Raw genomic sequence first — 18,938 nt, 5'->3', positions numbered from 1 at the left:
TCAAAACTGGTGCCAAAACCGGTTAGAATTGTGTGCAGTTCTACATTGCTCAAAAATTTGCAACTTTACAAAGCAATTTATAAGCAAAATTTTGCCATAATCGCGTGGATGAATTTGGGCTTTATAGTTTTATTCTAATATATATATAATATAAATTATTATTATTTACTCTAATAATAATGGTCTAATTACATACTGTATATGTATATACTGTACACTAGAGATGAGCGAGGTTCGAGGTTCGCCAATTTAATGTTCGAGTGATTTTGGACTCGAACGATTTGCTAAAAGTTCGGCAGTTCGAGTTACGTTCGAGAACGGTTTGATCACCAAAAGGGTGGCTTTTCACTGTAAGTATGTGTGCACCTTGCGTATCTGCATGCGTCCTGCGTCCCCAGCACAATCCTTCTCTCTTTCCTACTCACCGATCACGGGCACCTCGCTGCACGGCTGTCACAAATCTCCAGCGGCAATTCCTCTTTTGAAAATGGCTGCCGCTTCATTATTTAATTAGTTATTCCGTGCTTTCCCCGCCCACCGGTGCCCATGATTGGTTGTAGTCAGACTCGCCCCCACGATGAGTGACAGCTGTCTCACTGCAACCAATCACAGCCGCCGGCGGGCGGATCTATATCGTGCAGTAAAGTAAATAAATAAATTTAAAAAAAATGCGGGTCCCCCCAAATTTGATACCAGCCACGATAAATCCACATGGCTGGAGGCTGGTATTGTCAGGATGGAAAGCACCACGTCATGGGGAGCCCACCACCCTAACAATATCACCCAGCAGCCATTAGATGCGACAGTCCCGGGACTCTACCCGGCTCATCCCGAATTGCCCTAGTGCGGTGGCAATCGGGGTAATATGGAGTTAATCATGGCAGGCGATTCCGCGAGATACCTTCCATGATTAAACTGTAAGTGAAAGTAAAGAAACACACACAGCGAAAAATCCTTTATTTGGAATAAAAGACAAAAAACACCTCATTTACCTCTCTATTAATCCCTAAACAACAATCCAGGTCCGAAGTAATCCACACGACACTGTCAGCTCTGCTACATGAAGGTGACAGGGAGCCCCGTAAAACACGAGCTCTGTGTCCTCTCCACGTAGCACCTGAAGTGAATCTCGCTGTCAGCGGAGTCAAGATTACCAAATCTGCCTATGTTTCTCATTAGAGCCAGTGGCTGAATGGTTAGAGCTCTTGCCTAATACGCATTAGTTCACGAGTTCAAGTCCCGGCCGTCCTGGGAAAGAATTTAATTTATTTTAAATTATAAATTATTATTTATTTATAATTGTAATTTAATTTAATTATGCACTGAGGGGAAGATGATGGGGGTTGTAGTGCCTGCGGTGATGATGGTGGTTGTAGTGCCTGCGGTGATGCCGGTGTTTGCCCGCCCATCCGCCCATCCGTGCAGCTGAACAATCTGCTTCTAGATTCTCTACTGCAGTATAGAGCTAAAGATTACCAAATCTGCCTATGTTGCTTATTAGAGCCAGTGGCTCAATGGTTAGAGCTCTCGCCTAAGGCTAGAGTCACACTTGCGAGAGACTCACGCGAGTCTCGTATCACATCACCCGGCATGGCCGCACACTCTCCTGACAGGAGCGGGTCGGCTGTATGTATTTCTATGCAGCTGAGACATTCCTGTCCGGAGAGTGTGCGGCCATGCCGGGGGATGCGCTGCAAGACTCGCGCGAGTCTCTCGCAAGTGTGACTCCGGCCTAAGAAGCATTAATTCACGAGTCCCGGCCGCCTTGGTGAAAAAATTTAATTTAATTTTTAATTATTATTTATTTATAATTATTATTTAATTTAATTATGCACTGAGGGGAGGAGCCGGACATCAGATGTGAGCCGCGGGACACACCTCTAAAATCGGAGCAGTTCACGGAATGAGGCTGTATTGCTCTCTCCTCTCTCTCTACTCTCTCTTCTCTATCTCTCTCTCTCTCCCTCTCTCTCTCCCTCTCTCTCTTTCTCTCTCTCTCTCTTTCTCTCTCTTTTTCTTTCTCTCTCTCTTCTCTCCCTCTCTCTCTCTCCTCTCTCTTTTTCTCTCTTTCTCTCTCTCTTTTTCTCTTTTTCTCTCTTTTTCTCAGTCTCTCTTTTTCCTCTCCTCTCTCTTCTCTCTTTCTCTTCTCTCTCTTCTCTCTCTCTTCTCTTCTCTCTTTCTCTTCTCTCTCTTCTCTCTCTCTTCTCTTCTCTCTCTCTTATATCTCTCCTCTCTCTCTCCTCTCTCTCTCCTCTCTCTCCTCTCTCTCTTTTCTCGCTCTCCTCCCTCTCTTCTCTCTCCTCTTTCTCTCTTTTCTCTTCTCTCTTCTCTCTTCTCTCCTCTCTCTTCTCTCTTCTCTCTCTCTTCTCTCTCCTCTCTCTTCTCTCGCTTCTCTCTCTCGCTTCTCTCTCTTCTCTCTCTCTTCTCTCTCCTCTCTCTCTCTTCTCTTTTCTCTCTCTCTTTTCTCTATCTTCTCTCTCTCTTCTATCTCTCTCTTTTCTCTCTCTTAGACCTGGTGATGATCAGCTGATGCGGTCACCTGACGGAATCAGCTGACACTATAAGTCGAGCGGTGAGGCCGGCTTTTTACCGCCCGGCCGGCTAAACTATCAGCTGATGCTGTCGGACAGGAGTCTGCACTGAAGTGTGTACTTTGTTTTGTTTTTGTTTTTTTGCACTGATGCATCCGCTGATTGTATAAAAGCCATTTATACAATCAGCTGCTGTGTCATGTGATTCAGGCCCTTGAACCTGACATATCATCTGATTGCTTTGCCTTCCAGAAAAATGATCAGATGATATTGGATCCGGATTGGACAGCACGGGACCCTTGACCCAGGATTACTGCGGATGGGGTTCTTTATTTCAATAAAGATGGAGTCACTAATTGTGTTGTGTTTTATTTCTAATAAAAATATTTTTCTGTGTGTTGTGTTTTTTTTATCTGTACTAGAAATTCATGGTGGCCATGTCTAATATTGGCGTGACACCATTAATTTTGGGCTTAGGGCCAGTTGATAATATACAGCTAGCCCTAACCCCATTCTTACCTAGTGAGCCATCCATCACCAGGGCAGCTGGAAGAGTTGGATACAGCGCCAGAAGATGGCGCTTCTATGAAAGCGCCATTTGATGGGGCGGCTGCGGACTGCAATTCGCAGCAGGGGTGCCCAGAAGGCTTGGGCACCCTGAGCTGCGTATTTCAATGCCCAGCTGCTAGTTGTACCTGGCTGGACACAAAAATTGGGCGAATCCCACGTCATTTTTTTTAAAAAATTATTTCATGAAATTCATGAAATAATTAAAAAAAAAAGGGCTTTCCTATATTTTTGGTTCTCAGACGGGTACAAATAGGCAGCTGGGGGTTGAGGGCAGCCCGTAGCTGCCTACTGTACCTGGCTACCATACAAAAACATGGCGAAGCCCACGTAATTTTTTGGGGGGGCAAAAAACTCCTGCATACAGTCCTGGATGGAGTATGCTGAGCCTTGTAGTTCTGCAGCTGCTGTCTTCTGCCTGTCTGTATGCATGAGAGCAGACAGCAGCTGCAGAACTACAAGGCTCAGCATACTCCATCCAGGACTGTGTGCAGGAGTTTTTTGCCCACCAAAAAAACGACGTGGGCTTCGCCATATTTTAGTATGCTAGCCAGGTACAGCAGGCAAGTACGGATGCCCCCAACCCCCAGCTGCCTATTTGTACCCGGCTGGGAACTAAAAAAATAGGGAAGCCCTTTTTTTAATTTGAATACATGAAATAATGGAAAAAAAAAATCGACATGAGCTTCGCCCCATTTTTGTGTCCAGCCAGGTACAACTAGGCAGCTGGGGTTTGGAATCCTCAGCACAGGTTGGCCCGAGCTTTCTGGGCCCCTCTGCTGCGAATTGCAGTCCGCAGCCGCCCCAGAAAATGGCGCTTTCATAGAAGCGTCATCATCTGGCGCTGTATCCAACTCTTGCAGCAGCCCTGAAGCCGGGTGGCTTGCTGGATAATAATGAGTTAATACTACCTTTGTTTTACTAGCTAGTATTAAGCCAGAGATTCTTAATGTCAGGCAAGTTTGTCCCGACCATTAAGAATTTCCAATAAGGGGTTAAAAGAAGACACCACACAGAGAAAAAATACTTTAATAGAAATAAATACACAGACACACTTAGAGACTCCATGTTTATTACTCCCTGTCAGCCCTCCACGATCCCTGGTCTTCTGTCTTCTTTCTCCTTCAACCCATGCAGCTCTGCTACATCAGACAGCACTGCATGGGAGGAAGAACGCTGCTGCTCCCCGTGCAGTCTATTCACTCAGTGAGTGAGCAGAAGCTGCGTGCTGTAAGCGGTGACGTCACCGCTGACAGGCGGGTTGCTATAGCAACGGTGATCTCCGTTATTCACCGGCTGTGGCATCCAGTCCTTGCATGTGGGCTGACTCTGTAAAGAGCGCCGACATGCATAAACGGGGAAGCTGACCGTGTGCCAGACCATCTCACCGGTACATGGAGATACAAAAACGAGCGCCGCGTACTGGAGAGATGCACTGACAGGTCCTGGCATGACGTCTAGCCATGTGACCAGTCTGTAGCCAATGAGATAATAGACACGTGACTGGTCACATGCTTTTTTGACGTCATGGAAGATCCTATCATCAGTGATGGTTACCGGGAGGACGCAGCGATTATCAGGAGGAAAAGCGGCGGGAGACAGAGTGCAGGACGCGTCGCGGTGACCAGTAAGTGTTATGGCAATGTTTATTAACTGTATAGGCCGCTTTACACGTTGCGACATCGCTCAAGCGATCTCGTTGGGGTCACGGAATTTGTGACGCATATCCGGTTGCTTTAGCGATGCCGTTGCGTGTGACACCTTTGAGCAATTTTGCATTGTTGCAAAAACGTGCAAAATCGCTCATCGGTGACATGGGGGTCCATTCTCAAATATCGTTGCTGCAGCAGTAACAAAGTTGTTCCTCGTTCCTGCGGCAGCACACATCGGTACGTGTGACACCACAGGAACAAGGAACCTCTCCTTACCTGCCTCCCGCCCGCAATGCGGAAGGAAGGAGGTGGGCGGGATGTTCGTCCCGCTTATCTCCGCCCCTCCGCTTCTATTGGGCGGCGGTTCACTGACGCAGCTGTGATGCTGAACGAACCGCCCCCTTAGAAAGGAGGCATTTCGCCGGTCACAGCGACGTCGCAGGGCAGGTAAGTAGTGTGACGGGTCTGGGCGATGTTGTGCGCCACGTGCAGCGATTTGCCCATGTCGCACAACCGATGGGGGCGGGTACCCACGCTAGCGATATCGGTCATGATATCGCAGCGTGTAAAGCGGCCTTAAGTGTACATGTATAATGTGTTTTTATGTGTTTGTGTTTGCCTGCCACTGTTTTCAATGGGGTTCGAGTGGTTCGTCAAATGGTTCGTCGAACCCTTCGTCGAACGGAGCCTCCGTTCGACGAACCGAACTCGAGCTCTAGGGGAGTGGCTCATCTCTACTGTACACATATATATGTATATAACATTGTTGGTTATAAATGACTTAGTGACCAAATGTAGAACTGGTGGAGGAAGGTTGAGCTAGATGGACCTAGGTCTTTTTTCAACCCAAATAACTGTGTAACTAAAAATCTAATCTCTTAAATCTGCCGGCACTCCATTGTCATCAATGTGCAAAGATATCATGTATATCCACGTCACCGCTGCTGCCAATCATTGGCGTGAACTAGGCTAGTGCTGTATATCTAGAAACCAACTCTGAGGATGGTGATTGGCTGCAGTGGTCATGTGAATGTATCAAAAACCTTCCAGAGAAGTACCGAAGACAGCGGACCACCCACACTGGAGTGGTAGGGGATTTAAATGGTTACATGCATCTGGCTCATTTATGGCAGTTAGAGAGGATAAGCCTGGCTCGACCACTATAGGTAGGTGCTATTGGGGAAAAAATAATAATAAACTATAGTGTAAACCCCAGCACTCAAATGATAAATAATTGAAATAAATTTTGCTATTTTGAAAATGTTTTTATTTGTTTTGATATTCTGCAAAAAGCGCACCGAAGCGAAGAGCAAAACACGCTACATTTCGGCTACCGGAGCCTTTTTCAAGGTTTTGCATGGAAAATGAATGGGAGCAACATGGGTCACAAATGGACAACCATCAAGAGTAGGTTGAGAGGTGCTCCACTTTCCACTTTTTTAGCTTGTCAAAATAGACTACCACTACCTCATAAGTGTTGCACAGCACAGCTTATAGCTTCCCAGTTGCAGAAGAAAGTTCACAGAGCAGATTACATGGGATAACAAACTCTTTACTTCTAGGATATGAGATAAAAATATGCAGTCATACAGCATTACATCAGTAAGAGAAAGCGAAACTAGAAAGAAGAAGCAACAAGAGACTTTTTACAATACAGTGAGTAAGGAAACTGCACAGCATCGCCATCTACTGTTAGATCAGCATAAAGTCCTCCTTCACACAAATAAAGAAGTCCTTCAACTGTTGTATATACCAACAATTAAGACTCTTCCTTTATCCCAGGCTTCCATCTACAGGCACACCGGTCATACACCTTCTCCTTATCTCCTGACCTTTGGTTGATTTTGACAAGCTGCAAAAGTGGGGCACCTCTCAAACTACTCTTGATGGTAGTCCATTTGTGACCCTTGTTGCTTCCATGCAAAATCTTGAAAAAAGCTCCGGTAGCCGACACGTCGGGTGTTTTGATTTTCGCTTCTGTGCACTTTTTGCAGAATATCAAAACAAATATTTTTTTTTTCAAAATTGCAAAATTTATTGCAATTGTCTATCATTTGAGTGCTGGGGTTTACGCTTTAGTTTATGGCAGATAGACGCGAGTCCCACCATTGGTCCACCATGCAAATGAATAGAGAAAGGTGCACATGAGTGGCCACCACAGCATTGACTGCGATTAACTAATGAGCCCAGATAGGTATTGGACCCACATCTCTCAGACACTAATAGCGTATCTTGTGGATATCTCATAAATGTTTGAGATGGGAATAATCCCTCTTTAATAGTTGAATAATTTCATATTTTTATATCATAATATCCCTTTTTTTTTTTTTTTAATTCCTGGACACCCCCTTTTATTTACCGGATAAGAAGCGCTGTGTTGTCTTGTGTTTTCTTCAGATGACGTTGCTGGTCAGTGCAATGACTTGTCTACAGAACGTCTTTGACAACAACCACAACCTCAGTGTGTACCACCAGGCCCTCATGGTCTACGCCTTCACACTGGATGGTGATTGGGACAGAAGGGAAATTCTTCTCACGTCACTAAAATCCAAGGCCATCGAAGAAGGTAAAAAAATACATAAAGATATTCACATTATACTATCTACAATGGCGCCAAGGGACATTGTTCAAAGTCATTTCTATTGATACGGTAAATCCACTTATCTGGATATCCGTTGTGTAACATATAAAACCTTCTGGTCATCAGGGGGAACGGTCCATTGGGAACGTGATGACAAACCTGCAGCACGACCGGTTGACTTCTTCTATCGACCATATTCTCCGGCTGAGGTGGAAATCACGGCGTATATATTTCTGGCCTTTCTTCTGGGCCCCAATGTTACAGATGATCTGCCGTACTGTGCACAGATCTCCGTCTGGCTGATCAGGCAACAAAATCCATATGGAGGATTTCAGTCTACACGGGTATATCTATCTATTATCTATCTATGTATTATCTATCTATCTATCTTTATTTTTATCTATCTATCTATCTATCTATCCCTCTATCTATCCATCTACTTATCTATCCCCCTATCTATCTATCTATCTATCTATCTATCTATCTATCTATATATCTATCTATCTATCTATCCCTCTATCTATCTATCTATCTATCTATCTATCTATCTATCTATCTATCTATCTATCTATCCCTCTATCTATCTATCCCTCTATCTATCCATCTATCCCCCTATCTATCTATCTATCTATCTATCCCCCTATCTATCTATCTATCTATCCCCCTATCTATCTATCTATCCCTCTATCTATATATCTATCCCTCTATCTATCCATCTATCTATCTATCTATCTATCCCTCTATCTATCCATCTATCCCCCTATCTATCTATCTATCTATCTATCCCCCTATCTATCTATCTATCTATCTATCCCCCTATCTATCTATCTATCCCTCTATCTATATATCTATCCCTCTATCTATCCATCTATCTATCTATCTATCTATCTATCCCTCTATCTATCTATCCCTCTATCTTTCTATCCATCTATCTATCTATCTATCTATCCCCCTATCTATCTATCTATCTATCTATCCCCCTATCTATCCCCCTATCTATCTATCTATCTATCTATCTATCTATCTATCTATCTATCCCTCCCTCTATCTATCTATCTATCCATCTATCTATCTCTGTATCTATCTATCTATCTATCTATCCATCTATCTATCTATCCATCTGTCCCTCTATCTATCCCTCTATCTATCCCTCTATCTATCCCTCTATCTATCTATCTATCCCTCTATCTATCTATCTATCCATCTATCCATCTATCAATCTATCAATCTATCCATCTATCTATCCCTCTATCTATCTATCTATCTATCCCTCTATCTATCTATCTATCTATCTATCTATCCCTCTATCTATCTATCTATCCCTCTATCTATCTATCTATCCCTCTATCTATCTATCCCTCTATCTATCTATCTATCTATCTATCTATCTATCTATCCCTCTATCTATCTATCTATCTATCTATCTATCCCTCTATCTATCTATCTATCCCTCTATCTATCTATCTATCTATCTATCTATCTATCCCTCTATCTATCTATCTATCTATCTATCTATCCCTCTATCTATCTATCCCTCTATCTATCTATCTATCTATCTATCCCTCTATCTATCTATCCCTCTATCTATCTATCTATCTATCTATCTATCCCTCTATCTATCTATCTATCCCTCTATCTATCTATCTATCCCTCTATCTATCTATCTATCTATCTATCCCTCTATCTATCTATCTATCCCTCTATCTATCTATCTATCTATCCCTCTATCTATCTATCTATCTATCTATCTATCTATCTATCTATCCCTCTATCTATCCCTCTATCTATCTATCTATCTATCTATCCCTCTATCTATCTATCTATCTATCTATCTATCCCTCTATATCTATCCCTCTATCTATCTATCTATCTATCTATCCCTCTATATCTATCCCTCTATCTATCTATCTATCTATCCCTCTATCTATCTATCTATCCCTCTATCTATCTATCCCTCTATCTATCTATCCCTCTATATCTATCCCTCTATCTATCTATCTATCTATCTATCCCTCTATCTATCTATCCCTCTATCCATCTATATCTATCCCTCTATCTATCTATCTATCTATCTATCTATCTATCTATCTATCTATCTATCCCCCTATCTATCTATCTATCTATCCCTCCCTCTATCTATCCCTCTATCTATCTATCTATCCATCTATCTATCTCTGTATCTATCTATCTATCTATCTATCTATCCATCTATCTATCTATCTATCCATCTGTCCCTCTATCTATCCCTCTATCTATCCCTCTATCTATCCCTCTATCTATCTATCTATCCCTCTATCTATCTATCCATCTATCCATCTATCAATCTATCAATCTATCCATCTATCTATCCCTCTATCTATCTATCCCTCTATCTATCTATCTATCCCTCTATCTATCTATCTATCTATCCCTCTATCTATCTATCTATCCCTCTATCTATCTATCCCTCTATCTATCTATCTATCTATCTATCTATCCCTCTATCTATCTATCTATCTATCTATCTATCCCTCTATCTATCTATCTATCTATCTATCTATCCCTCTATCTATCTATCTACAGTGCCTACAAGTAGTATTCAACCCCCTGCAGATTTAGCAGGTTTGATAAGATGCAAATAAGTTAGAGCCTGCAAACTTCAAACAAGAGCAGGATTTATGAACAGATGCATAAATCTTACAAACCAACAAGTTATGTTGCTCAGTTAAATTTTAATAAATTTTCAACATAAAAGTGTGGGTCAATTATTATTCAACCCCTAGGTTTAATATTTTGTGGAATAACCCTTGTTTGCAATTACAGCTAATAATCGTCTTTTATAAGACCTGATCAGGCCGGCACAGGTCTCTGGGGTTATCTTGGCCCACTCCTCCATGCAGATCTTCTCCAAGTTATCTAGGTTCTTTGGGTGTCTCATGTGGACTTTAATCTTGAGCTCCTTCCACAAGTTTTCAATTGGGTTAAGGTCAGGAGACTGACTAGGCCACTGCAACACCTTGATTTTTTCCCTCTTGAACCAGGCCTTGGTTTTCTTGGCTGTGTGCTTTGGGTCGTTGTCTTATTGGAAGATGAAATGACGGCCCATCTTAAGATCCTTGATGGAGGAGCGGAGGTCTTGGCCAAAATCTCCAGGTAGGCCGTGCTATCCATCTTCCCATGGATGCGGACCAGATGGCCAGGCCCCTTGGCTGAGAAACAGCCCCACAGCATGATGCTGCCACCACCATGCTTGAGTGTAGGGATGGTATTCTTGGGGTCGTATGCAGTGCCATCCAGTCTCCAAACGTCACGTGTGTGGTTGGCACCAAAGATCTCGATCTTGGTCTCATCAGACCAGAGAACCTTGAACCAGTCTGTCTCAGAGTCCTCCAAGTGACCATGATCAAACTGTAGATAAGCCTTGACATGACGCTTTGAAAGTAAAGGTACCTTACGGGCTCATCTGGAACGGAGACCATTGCGGTGGAGTACGTTACTTATGGTATTGACTGAAACCAATGTCCCCACTGCCATGAGATCTTCCCGGAGCTCCTTCCTTGTTGTCCTTGGGTTAGCCTTAACTCTTCGGACAAGCCTGGCCTCGGCACGGGTGGAGACATTCAAAGGCTGTCCAGGCCGTGGAAGGCTAACAGTAGTTCCATAAGCCTTCCACTTCCGGATGATGCTCCCAACAGTGGAGACAGGTAGGCCCAACTCCTTGGAAAGGGTTTTGTACCCCTTGCCAGCCTTGTGACCCTCCACGATCTTGTCTCTGATGGCCTTGGAATGCTCCTTTGTCTTTCCCATATTGACCAAGTATGAGTGCTGTTCACAAGTTTGGGGAGGATCTTAATTAGTCAGAAAAGGCTGGAAAAAGAGATAATTAATCCAAACATGTGAAGCTCATTGTTCTTTGTGCCTGAAATACTTCTTAATACTTTAGGGGAACCAAACAGAATTCTGGTGGTTTGAGGGGTTGAATAATAAATGACCCTCTGAATAAACTTTTCACAATTTAAAAAAAAAATAAAAAAAGAAATAACATTCTTTTTTGCTGCAGTGCATTTCACACTTCCAGGCTGATCTACAGTCCAAATGTCACAATGCCAAGTTAATTCCGAATGTGTAAACCTGCTAAATCTGCAGGGGGTTGAATACTACTTGTAGGCACTGTATCTATCTATCTATCCCTCTATCTATCTATCTATCTATCCCTCTATCTATCTATCCCTCTATCTATCTATCTATCCCTCTATCTATCTATCCCTCTATCTATCTATCTATCTATCTATCTATCCCTCTATCTATCTATCTATCCCTCTATCTATCTATCTATCCCTCTATCTATCTATCTATCTATCTATCTATCTATCTATCTATCCCTCTATCTATCTATCTCTCTATCTATCTATCTATCTATCCCTCTATCTATCTATCTATCTATCTATCTATCCCTCTATCTATCCCTCTATCTATCTATCTATCCCTCTATCTATCTATCTATCTATCCCTCTATCTATCTATCTATCTATCTATCTATCTATCTATCCCTCTATATCTATCCCTCTATCTATCTATCTATCTATCCCTCTATCTATCTATCTATCTATCTATCCCTCTATCTATCTATCTATTCCTCTATCTATCTATCCCTCTATCTATCTATCCCTCTATATCTATCCCTCTATCTATCTATCTATCTATCTATCTATCTATCTATCTATCTATCCCTCTATCTATCTATCCCTCTATCTATCTATCTATCTATCTATCTATCTATCTATCTATCCCTCTATCTATCTATCCCTCTATCTATCTATCCCTCTATCTATCTATCCCTCTATCTATCTATCTATCCCTCTATCCATCTATATCTATCCCTCTATCTATCTATCTATCTATCCATCTACATCTATCTATCCCTCTATCTATCTATCTATCTATCTATCTATCCCTCTATCTATCTATCTATCTATCTATCCCTCTATCTATCCCTCTATCTATCCCTCTATCTATCTATCTATCTATCCATCTACATCTATCTATCTATCTATCCCTCTATCTATCTATCTATCTATCTATCTATCTATCTATCCCTCTATCTATCTATCTATCCCTCTATCTATCCCTCTATCTATCCCTCTATCTATCTATCTATCTATCCCTCTATCTAGCTATCCCTCTATCTATCCCTCTATCTATCCCTCTATCTATCCCTCTATCTATCTATCTATCTATCCATCTACATCTATCTATCTATCTATCCCTCTATCTATCTATCTATCTATCTATCCCTCTATCTATCTATCTATCCCTCTATCTATCTATCTATCTATCCCTCTATCTATCCCTCTATCAATCTATCTATTGTATTTGTTTTCTCTTTTGTCTCTTCCAGGACACTGTAGTTGCTCTTCAGGCCATTTCTATCTTTGCCAAATTGATATTTATCCCCGATGCTCATCAGAGTATAAAAGTGACCGGACAAGAGACGATAACAGTGAATGAGTATAACAGGTTTCTAGTGCAGAGACGACCGCTCGATATTCCTGGGAATTACAATATCAGTATTAACGGGACAGGCTGCTGCCTTGTACAGGTAACAAAACTATTACTTCTATCTTGCTCACTTGAGATGATTGATGATTGAGCTCTGATTCTATTACCACTGCCTTTGACATAGCATGGAGGGAAAACAAATCAATCAATTATACTGATCCTGAGTTACCTCCTGTATTATCCTCCAGAGCTGTGCTCCCTATTCTGCTGGTGCAGTCACTGTGTACATGCATTACATTACTGATCCTGTACTGATCCTGAGTTACATCCTATATTATACTCTAGAGCTGCACTCACTATTCTGCTGGTGCAGTCCCTGTGTACATATATTACATTACTTATACTGAGTTACATCCTGTATTATACTCCAGAGCTGCACTCACTATTCTGCTGGTGCAATCACTGTGTACATACATTACATTACTTATCCTGTACTGATCCTGAGTTACCTCCTGTATTATCCTCCAGAGCTGCACTCACTATTCTGCTGGTGCAGTTACTATGTACATACATTACATTATTTATCCTGTACTGATCCTGAGTTACATCCTGTATTATACTCCAGAGCTGCACTCACTATTCTGCTGGTGCAGTCACTTATTACATTACTTATCCTGGACTGATCCTGAGTTACATCATGTATTATACTCCAGAGCTGCACTCACTATTCTGCTGGTGTAATCACTGTATACAAACATTACATTACTGATCCTGAGTTACATCCTGTATTATTCTCCAGAGCTGTAATTTCCATTTTTAAAAGTCTTCATAGCTCTGGTGCTTTTGCATTCTGGAACGGGTCATCTTTATCTAATGTAACCGAAGATGATATAGGAAAAATGAACATGCTTGTTGAGTCTTTTCAATAGCAAATAGCAGAATTATGACTGCAGCTCTGAATTATAATAAAGGCGGCTATAAAAATATGTCAAGGGGGTTGTCTTGTGTTTTTTTTTAAAATCACATTTTAATGAATATGTCCATCAACAACAACCAGTGATCAGATCCCCACTGCTGGGGCCCCATGTAATCCGCAGTTTTGCCTGGAGGAGGTGATGGGTCAGTGCAGAGACTTAGGGGTACTTTGCACGTTGCGACATCACTACTGCGATATCGCTGGGGTCAAATCGAAAGTGACGCACATCCGGCGCCGGTAACGACGTCGCAACGTGTAAAGCCTAGATGCGCTTATAAACGATCGCAAAAGCGTCGTAAATCGGTGATCTGTGTAGCGTCGGTTATTTTCATAATGTCGCACCAATAGGAGATACGATGTTGTTCCTCGTTCCTGCGGTAGCACACATCGCTGTGTATGAAGCCGCAGGAGCAAGGACCATCTCCTACCTGCCTCCATCGGCTATCCGGAAGGAAGGAGGTGGGCGGGATGTTTACATCCCGCCCATCTCCGCCCCTCCGCTTCTATTGGCCGCCTGCCGTGTGACGTCGCTGTGACGCCGCACGACCCGCCCCCTTAGAAAGAAGGCGGGTCGCCGGCCAGAGCGACGTCGCAGGGCAGGTAAGTGCGTGTGAAGCTGCCGTAGCGATAATGTTTGCTACGGCAGCTATCACAAGATATTGCATGTGCGACGGGAGCGGGTACTATCGCGCTCGGCATCGCTAGCCGATGCTAGCGATGTCGCAATGTGCAAAGTACCCCTTAGTTCCTAAAGCCTGCTTTACATGTTACGATTTTGCATACGATATCGTATGCGATGTAACCCGCCCCCATCGTATGTGCGGCACGTTCAATTTGTTGAACGTGTCGCACACATGATTATTTCCCGTCACACGTACTTACCTTTCATACGACCTCGATGTGGGCGGCGAACGTCCACTTCCTGGAGTGGGAGGGACATTTGGCGTCACAACGACGTCACGCGGCAGCCGGCCAATAGAAGCAGGGGGCGGAGATGAGCAGGACGTAAACATCCCGCCCACCTCCTTCCTACCGCATTGCCGGCGGGAGCCGCGGGACGCAGGTAAGATCTGTTCATCGTTCCCGGGGTGTCACACACTGCGATGTGTGCTATCCCGGGTACGATGAACAACCTGACGTTCAATTTTTAGGAATTGAATAACGTGTATGCGATGAACGTTTTACCGTTCAATCGCACGTAGCTGTTACACGCTACAATATAACTTACGATGCCGGATGTGCATCACTTACGACGTGACCCCGCCGACACATCGTAAGATATATTGTAGCGTGCAAAGCGCCCTTAAAGGGGCCCTTATTGGATAGATCACTTTCATATTCTGGAATAGGTCACAGATATCGCTGGCTTCATATTTCTCCTTTTTGCAGACCACTGTTCGGTACAACGTCCCGGTTCCTCAGGAGAACTCCACTTTCCTCCTGTCGGCAAACACTTCCTCTACGAGCTGTGTGAATGGAGTGGCGTACGCCTTTCCTATTAGCATCAGTGTCAGGTACTATTGACCCCATCAGGTTATTTGGGTTTTGGACAGATACCCTCATCTCTTACATGTCCTTTATCTTACAGCTATCGAGGAAACAGGTCTGAAACCAACATGGTGGTCCTGGATATCGCCATGCTCTCCGGGTACCAAGTAGATTACTGGTCTCTACAAGAGGTATATTACATTAATCAATGACTAATATTGCCATATTTGGTTCTTGGGTCTGATTTGGTGTCAGCTATATTTCCATCTTGAGTTATGTCAAATACAAAGTGGTGGACAAGGGATGAGCAAATCTCCTAAATTTCCAATATGGCAGTTTCGGTCACATTTATCTGACAGATTCCATCCGGTCTGAAAAAAATTGGTCTCAATCGAAACTTTAAAAATTGCTATAAGTGTAGGGAAGGGTATGAATAATAGAAAAAAAACCTGAAAGGGTGCAAGTTATCCTAAAGCAACAAACGTGGCTGTTCTCACCATCCATGGTCCACCAGCGAGTCTCTGACGATACTCCTGGTGACTGGCACTGGCACGGCGTTGACGTGCCGTGGATGTTGCAGCCAATGCCAGGCAACGGGAGCATCGGAGGAGACTCTGAGCTGCACCTGGGGAAGGTGAGCACAGCATGGACTGTTTCTTTCAAAATATCCTGCAGCCAAGAACATTAATTTACTGAAAAGGGACAACCCCTTTAAGGCCTCTTTCACACGTGTCTGTTTTGCACGGTCTGTGGTGTAGGTGCATATGTGTGTACGTGTGTCCGTGTGTGTGTTCAGTGTGTGATATCACTGTGCTATCCTTGTGGCATCCGGTTAGTACACTGACAGCATAAACCTCTATACTTACCTGTCCATGGTACAGCTGTGTCCGGCGCTGCTGCTGCTTCCGGTCCTCGGTGCAGTGAACATGCAATGAGTATAATGAGCCGAGGTCAGAAGCAAGTGACAGAATGGCCAAAGCCAGCAGCACTGTACTGAGCGCCCTCATTGGCTGCCGGCAGTGTTTTCTCTGGCTGGTCTCCCCGAGATCAGTGATTGTTTTGTCTTGTTGGTCTACTAGGCATTGCTCCCACCTGGCCAGAATCCTACTCCACACTGATGAGGGGCAATACCCCGAAACAGCTGTCTGTGGATGGATACCTGGCCTTGGTATTTCCCTTGTCATATCTTTAAACTTGTCAAACAGTTGGATATTGACTAAAAGGGCCACTTAATATGGTGGTTATGGTGGTCTCCTAAAAAGAGACACTCGTTGGCTAGGTCCTTCCCGGAGGGATATCTGGCTAGTTTCTGTGTTGAGACTCCTAACAGAGACTCTACAGACTTTTTTTATTTGCATGTCTCCAGGACTTGTGAAGGAGGCTAACAGTTACATTCCCTCCGCTTTTCTTATGCCTCACACCACCTCCACCGCTCCCTGGTCTTCTGTTCTTTAGTCACTTCACTCCGCTGCAGACTCCAATCTCAGGCCACAAGAAGGTTTTAGCATTGTAATAGAGTATCCAAACAAAAACTATGCGTGGACAACCACGAGATCTGTGGCAATGAAGGTGATGGAGGCGGCGTAAGAGCAGATGAGAGAAGGCGAGTATAACATTTATTTTAATTTTCAACCCATTTCCAACCCTCCCAAAAAATTAGCTTTTAGCCTTGCATTTAGCCACAAAAAGCATCATTTAAAAAACAAAGCAAAAAAAAACAATGTGGGTCCTATTTTTTAGTAGCCAGCTAAGGTAAGGCTGCAGCCTGCAGTCCACAGCTGGCAGCTTTAGCTTGGCTGGTAATCCAAAACAAGAGGCCACCCCTCAGACTTGATTAAAATTATTTATTTAAAATTAAATAAATAATTAAAAAAACAACATATGGTCCAAATTGGATTACCAGCCACGGTGAAGCTGACAGCTGGGGTATGGTATTCTCAGAGTTATTGGGCCCTCCCCAGCCTAAAAATAGCAGGCCACAGCCTCCCAAGAAGTGGAGCATCCATTAACTTTGTCTCAGCACTTCCCATTGCCTTAGTGTAGTGCCAAACTGGGTAATATATGGGGTTGATGCCAGCTGTGAATTGACAGCTGGCATCAAGCCCTGGTATTAGTAATGGGTGGGCGTCAAGCAGGCGCCTCCATTGCTAATCCAGTAGATGTAAATGGTAAAAAATGAAATTTTATTTGTAATAAAACTCCCCGATACCAGCCCTCATTCAACAATTTATTATAAAAAATAAAAATCTTTTAAGGTCTGCCGTAATCCACAAGGAGGTGCCATGAAGTTCCACAAAAGTATACCTGAAAGATATAAAAAGAGAGAATTGTAAAAAAAAGACAAGAGACACCTAATTCACCAATTTACTAGCCATCAACGCCCTAATCCGGTACGCCGTAATCCATATGGAGGTCCTAAGACGTGTCCAGACTCTTTGCCCCAACCTATGACGAACAGAATGGAAAAAAACCTGACTTGTTTCTATGAGAATCACCGGGCACTATGCACAGTTTACACAAAAAGTGGCCAATCAGTGGTGGGGCGGGGTTATACAGCGCTCATGAATATGGAGAACTACTGGAAAGTGGGTTTACTAGGTCTTTGCGCTGGTGGTTATCCTTGATGGGAATATATTGGTAAAATTATTAAACCTGTTTTTTTGTTACAGTTGTTGAACAGCAAAGTGATCGCCAACTTCGAAATCAAGAACAACCACGTGATCCTGTATCTGAAATTTGTGAGTAGACCTTTATTTCCCATTACCCCCATCTCTGATTTTGCTTTCTCAGACAACTGGTAATGTCAATTTATCCATAGGATGTTATTTATGGGCTCACATGGTGAGGTGGTTTCTCTAAACCATAGGTGAGGGGGTAGCATGGATCAGATGCGATGAGACAACAGAGCTGGGCTTACTAGACCACATGTGGATCAGTGATTACCAGTACATTAGAGTTCACAGGTTGACAGATGGTCAAGTGAAGCGGGGAGCACTAAATGCAGCTGAGTCAGATGTGTGGATAGTACAGAAACAGCAGAGATGTTTAGGCAACATATCTTTCTGCAGAGATGTAGTTACATGTAGAAATAACAGAAAAACATAGACTGGTATCTTGCTTGCAGAAGTGCAGTTACACATAGGAATTGTAAATGTGTATAGGCAAGATAGTAACTTGCTTGCAGAAGTGCAGTTACACACAGAAATTCAGAGAAAAGATTGAGAAAGGAGTTTTCAGGCTGATTATAAAATATAACAACTTTATTTGATATGAAAATTTAAAAGAAATTCAGTTTATATAATTACAATATCAAGGTGCAAAATAATGGGTGAGAAACCCACATGCTAGTGAGAAAGCCCAGGCAAGAACACCCAAGGAGTGGAAAGTCCAGAGAAGCAGGACTCAATAACAATATAGTCCCATAATAGCTGACAGGTGATGAGCCCTCATGCATATTCAAAGAGATAATAGATGAATTAGGTTATGACTGACCAGTGTCAGGCTATTTCTATGCAGAAGGCAACAAAACGAGTCAGCATACGGTTAAGAAAAATAATGTCCTAGGACTTACACATAGCTAAGGTGGTCGCCTGGACGCCTCACAGCAGCAACAGGAGCCTCCAACGCGCGTTTCGCGGATTATCAGATGTTAAAGGCTTCTTCAG

At 43.0% G+C, this 18,938-nt stretch overlaps 1 protein-coding gene across 3 annotated transcripts in view; it reads left to right on the top strand.

The window, feature by feature from the left end:
* Positions 1-18,938, top strand: part of LOC142310731 (ovostatin-like) — a 215,987-nt gene that overhangs the window by 189,533 nt on the left and 7,516 nt on the right. For all 3 annotated transcript variants that reach the window (XM_075348358.1, XM_075348359.1, XM_075348357.1), the window contains 6 exons: positions 7,148-7,316; positions 7,458-7,675; positions 12,709-12,909; positions 15,175-15,299; positions 15,374-15,464; positions 17,943-18,011. In XM_075348358.1, coding sequence (XP_075204473.1) covers positions 7,148-7,316; positions 7,458-7,675; positions 12,709-12,909; positions 15,175-15,299; positions 15,374-15,464; positions 17,943-18,011 — 873 coding nt within the window. The remainder of the gene's footprint in view (positions 1-7,147; positions 7,317-7,457; positions 7,676-12,708; positions 12,910-15,174; positions 15,300-15,373; positions 15,465-17,942; positions 18,012-18,938) is intronic.

The sequence above is a fragment of the Anomaloglossus baeobatrachus genome, chromosome 5, assembly GCF_048569485.1.
Source record: "Anomaloglossus baeobatrachus isolate aAnoBae1 chromosome 5, aAnoBae1.hap1, whole genome shotgun sequence".
Taxonomy (NCBI): domain Eukaryota; kingdom Metazoa; phylum Chordata; class Amphibia; order Anura; family Aromobatidae; genus Anomaloglossus; species Anomaloglossus baeobatrachus.
Note: the sequence above shows the minus strand (reverse complement) of the source record. Positions and strands in the feature narration are given on the sequence as shown.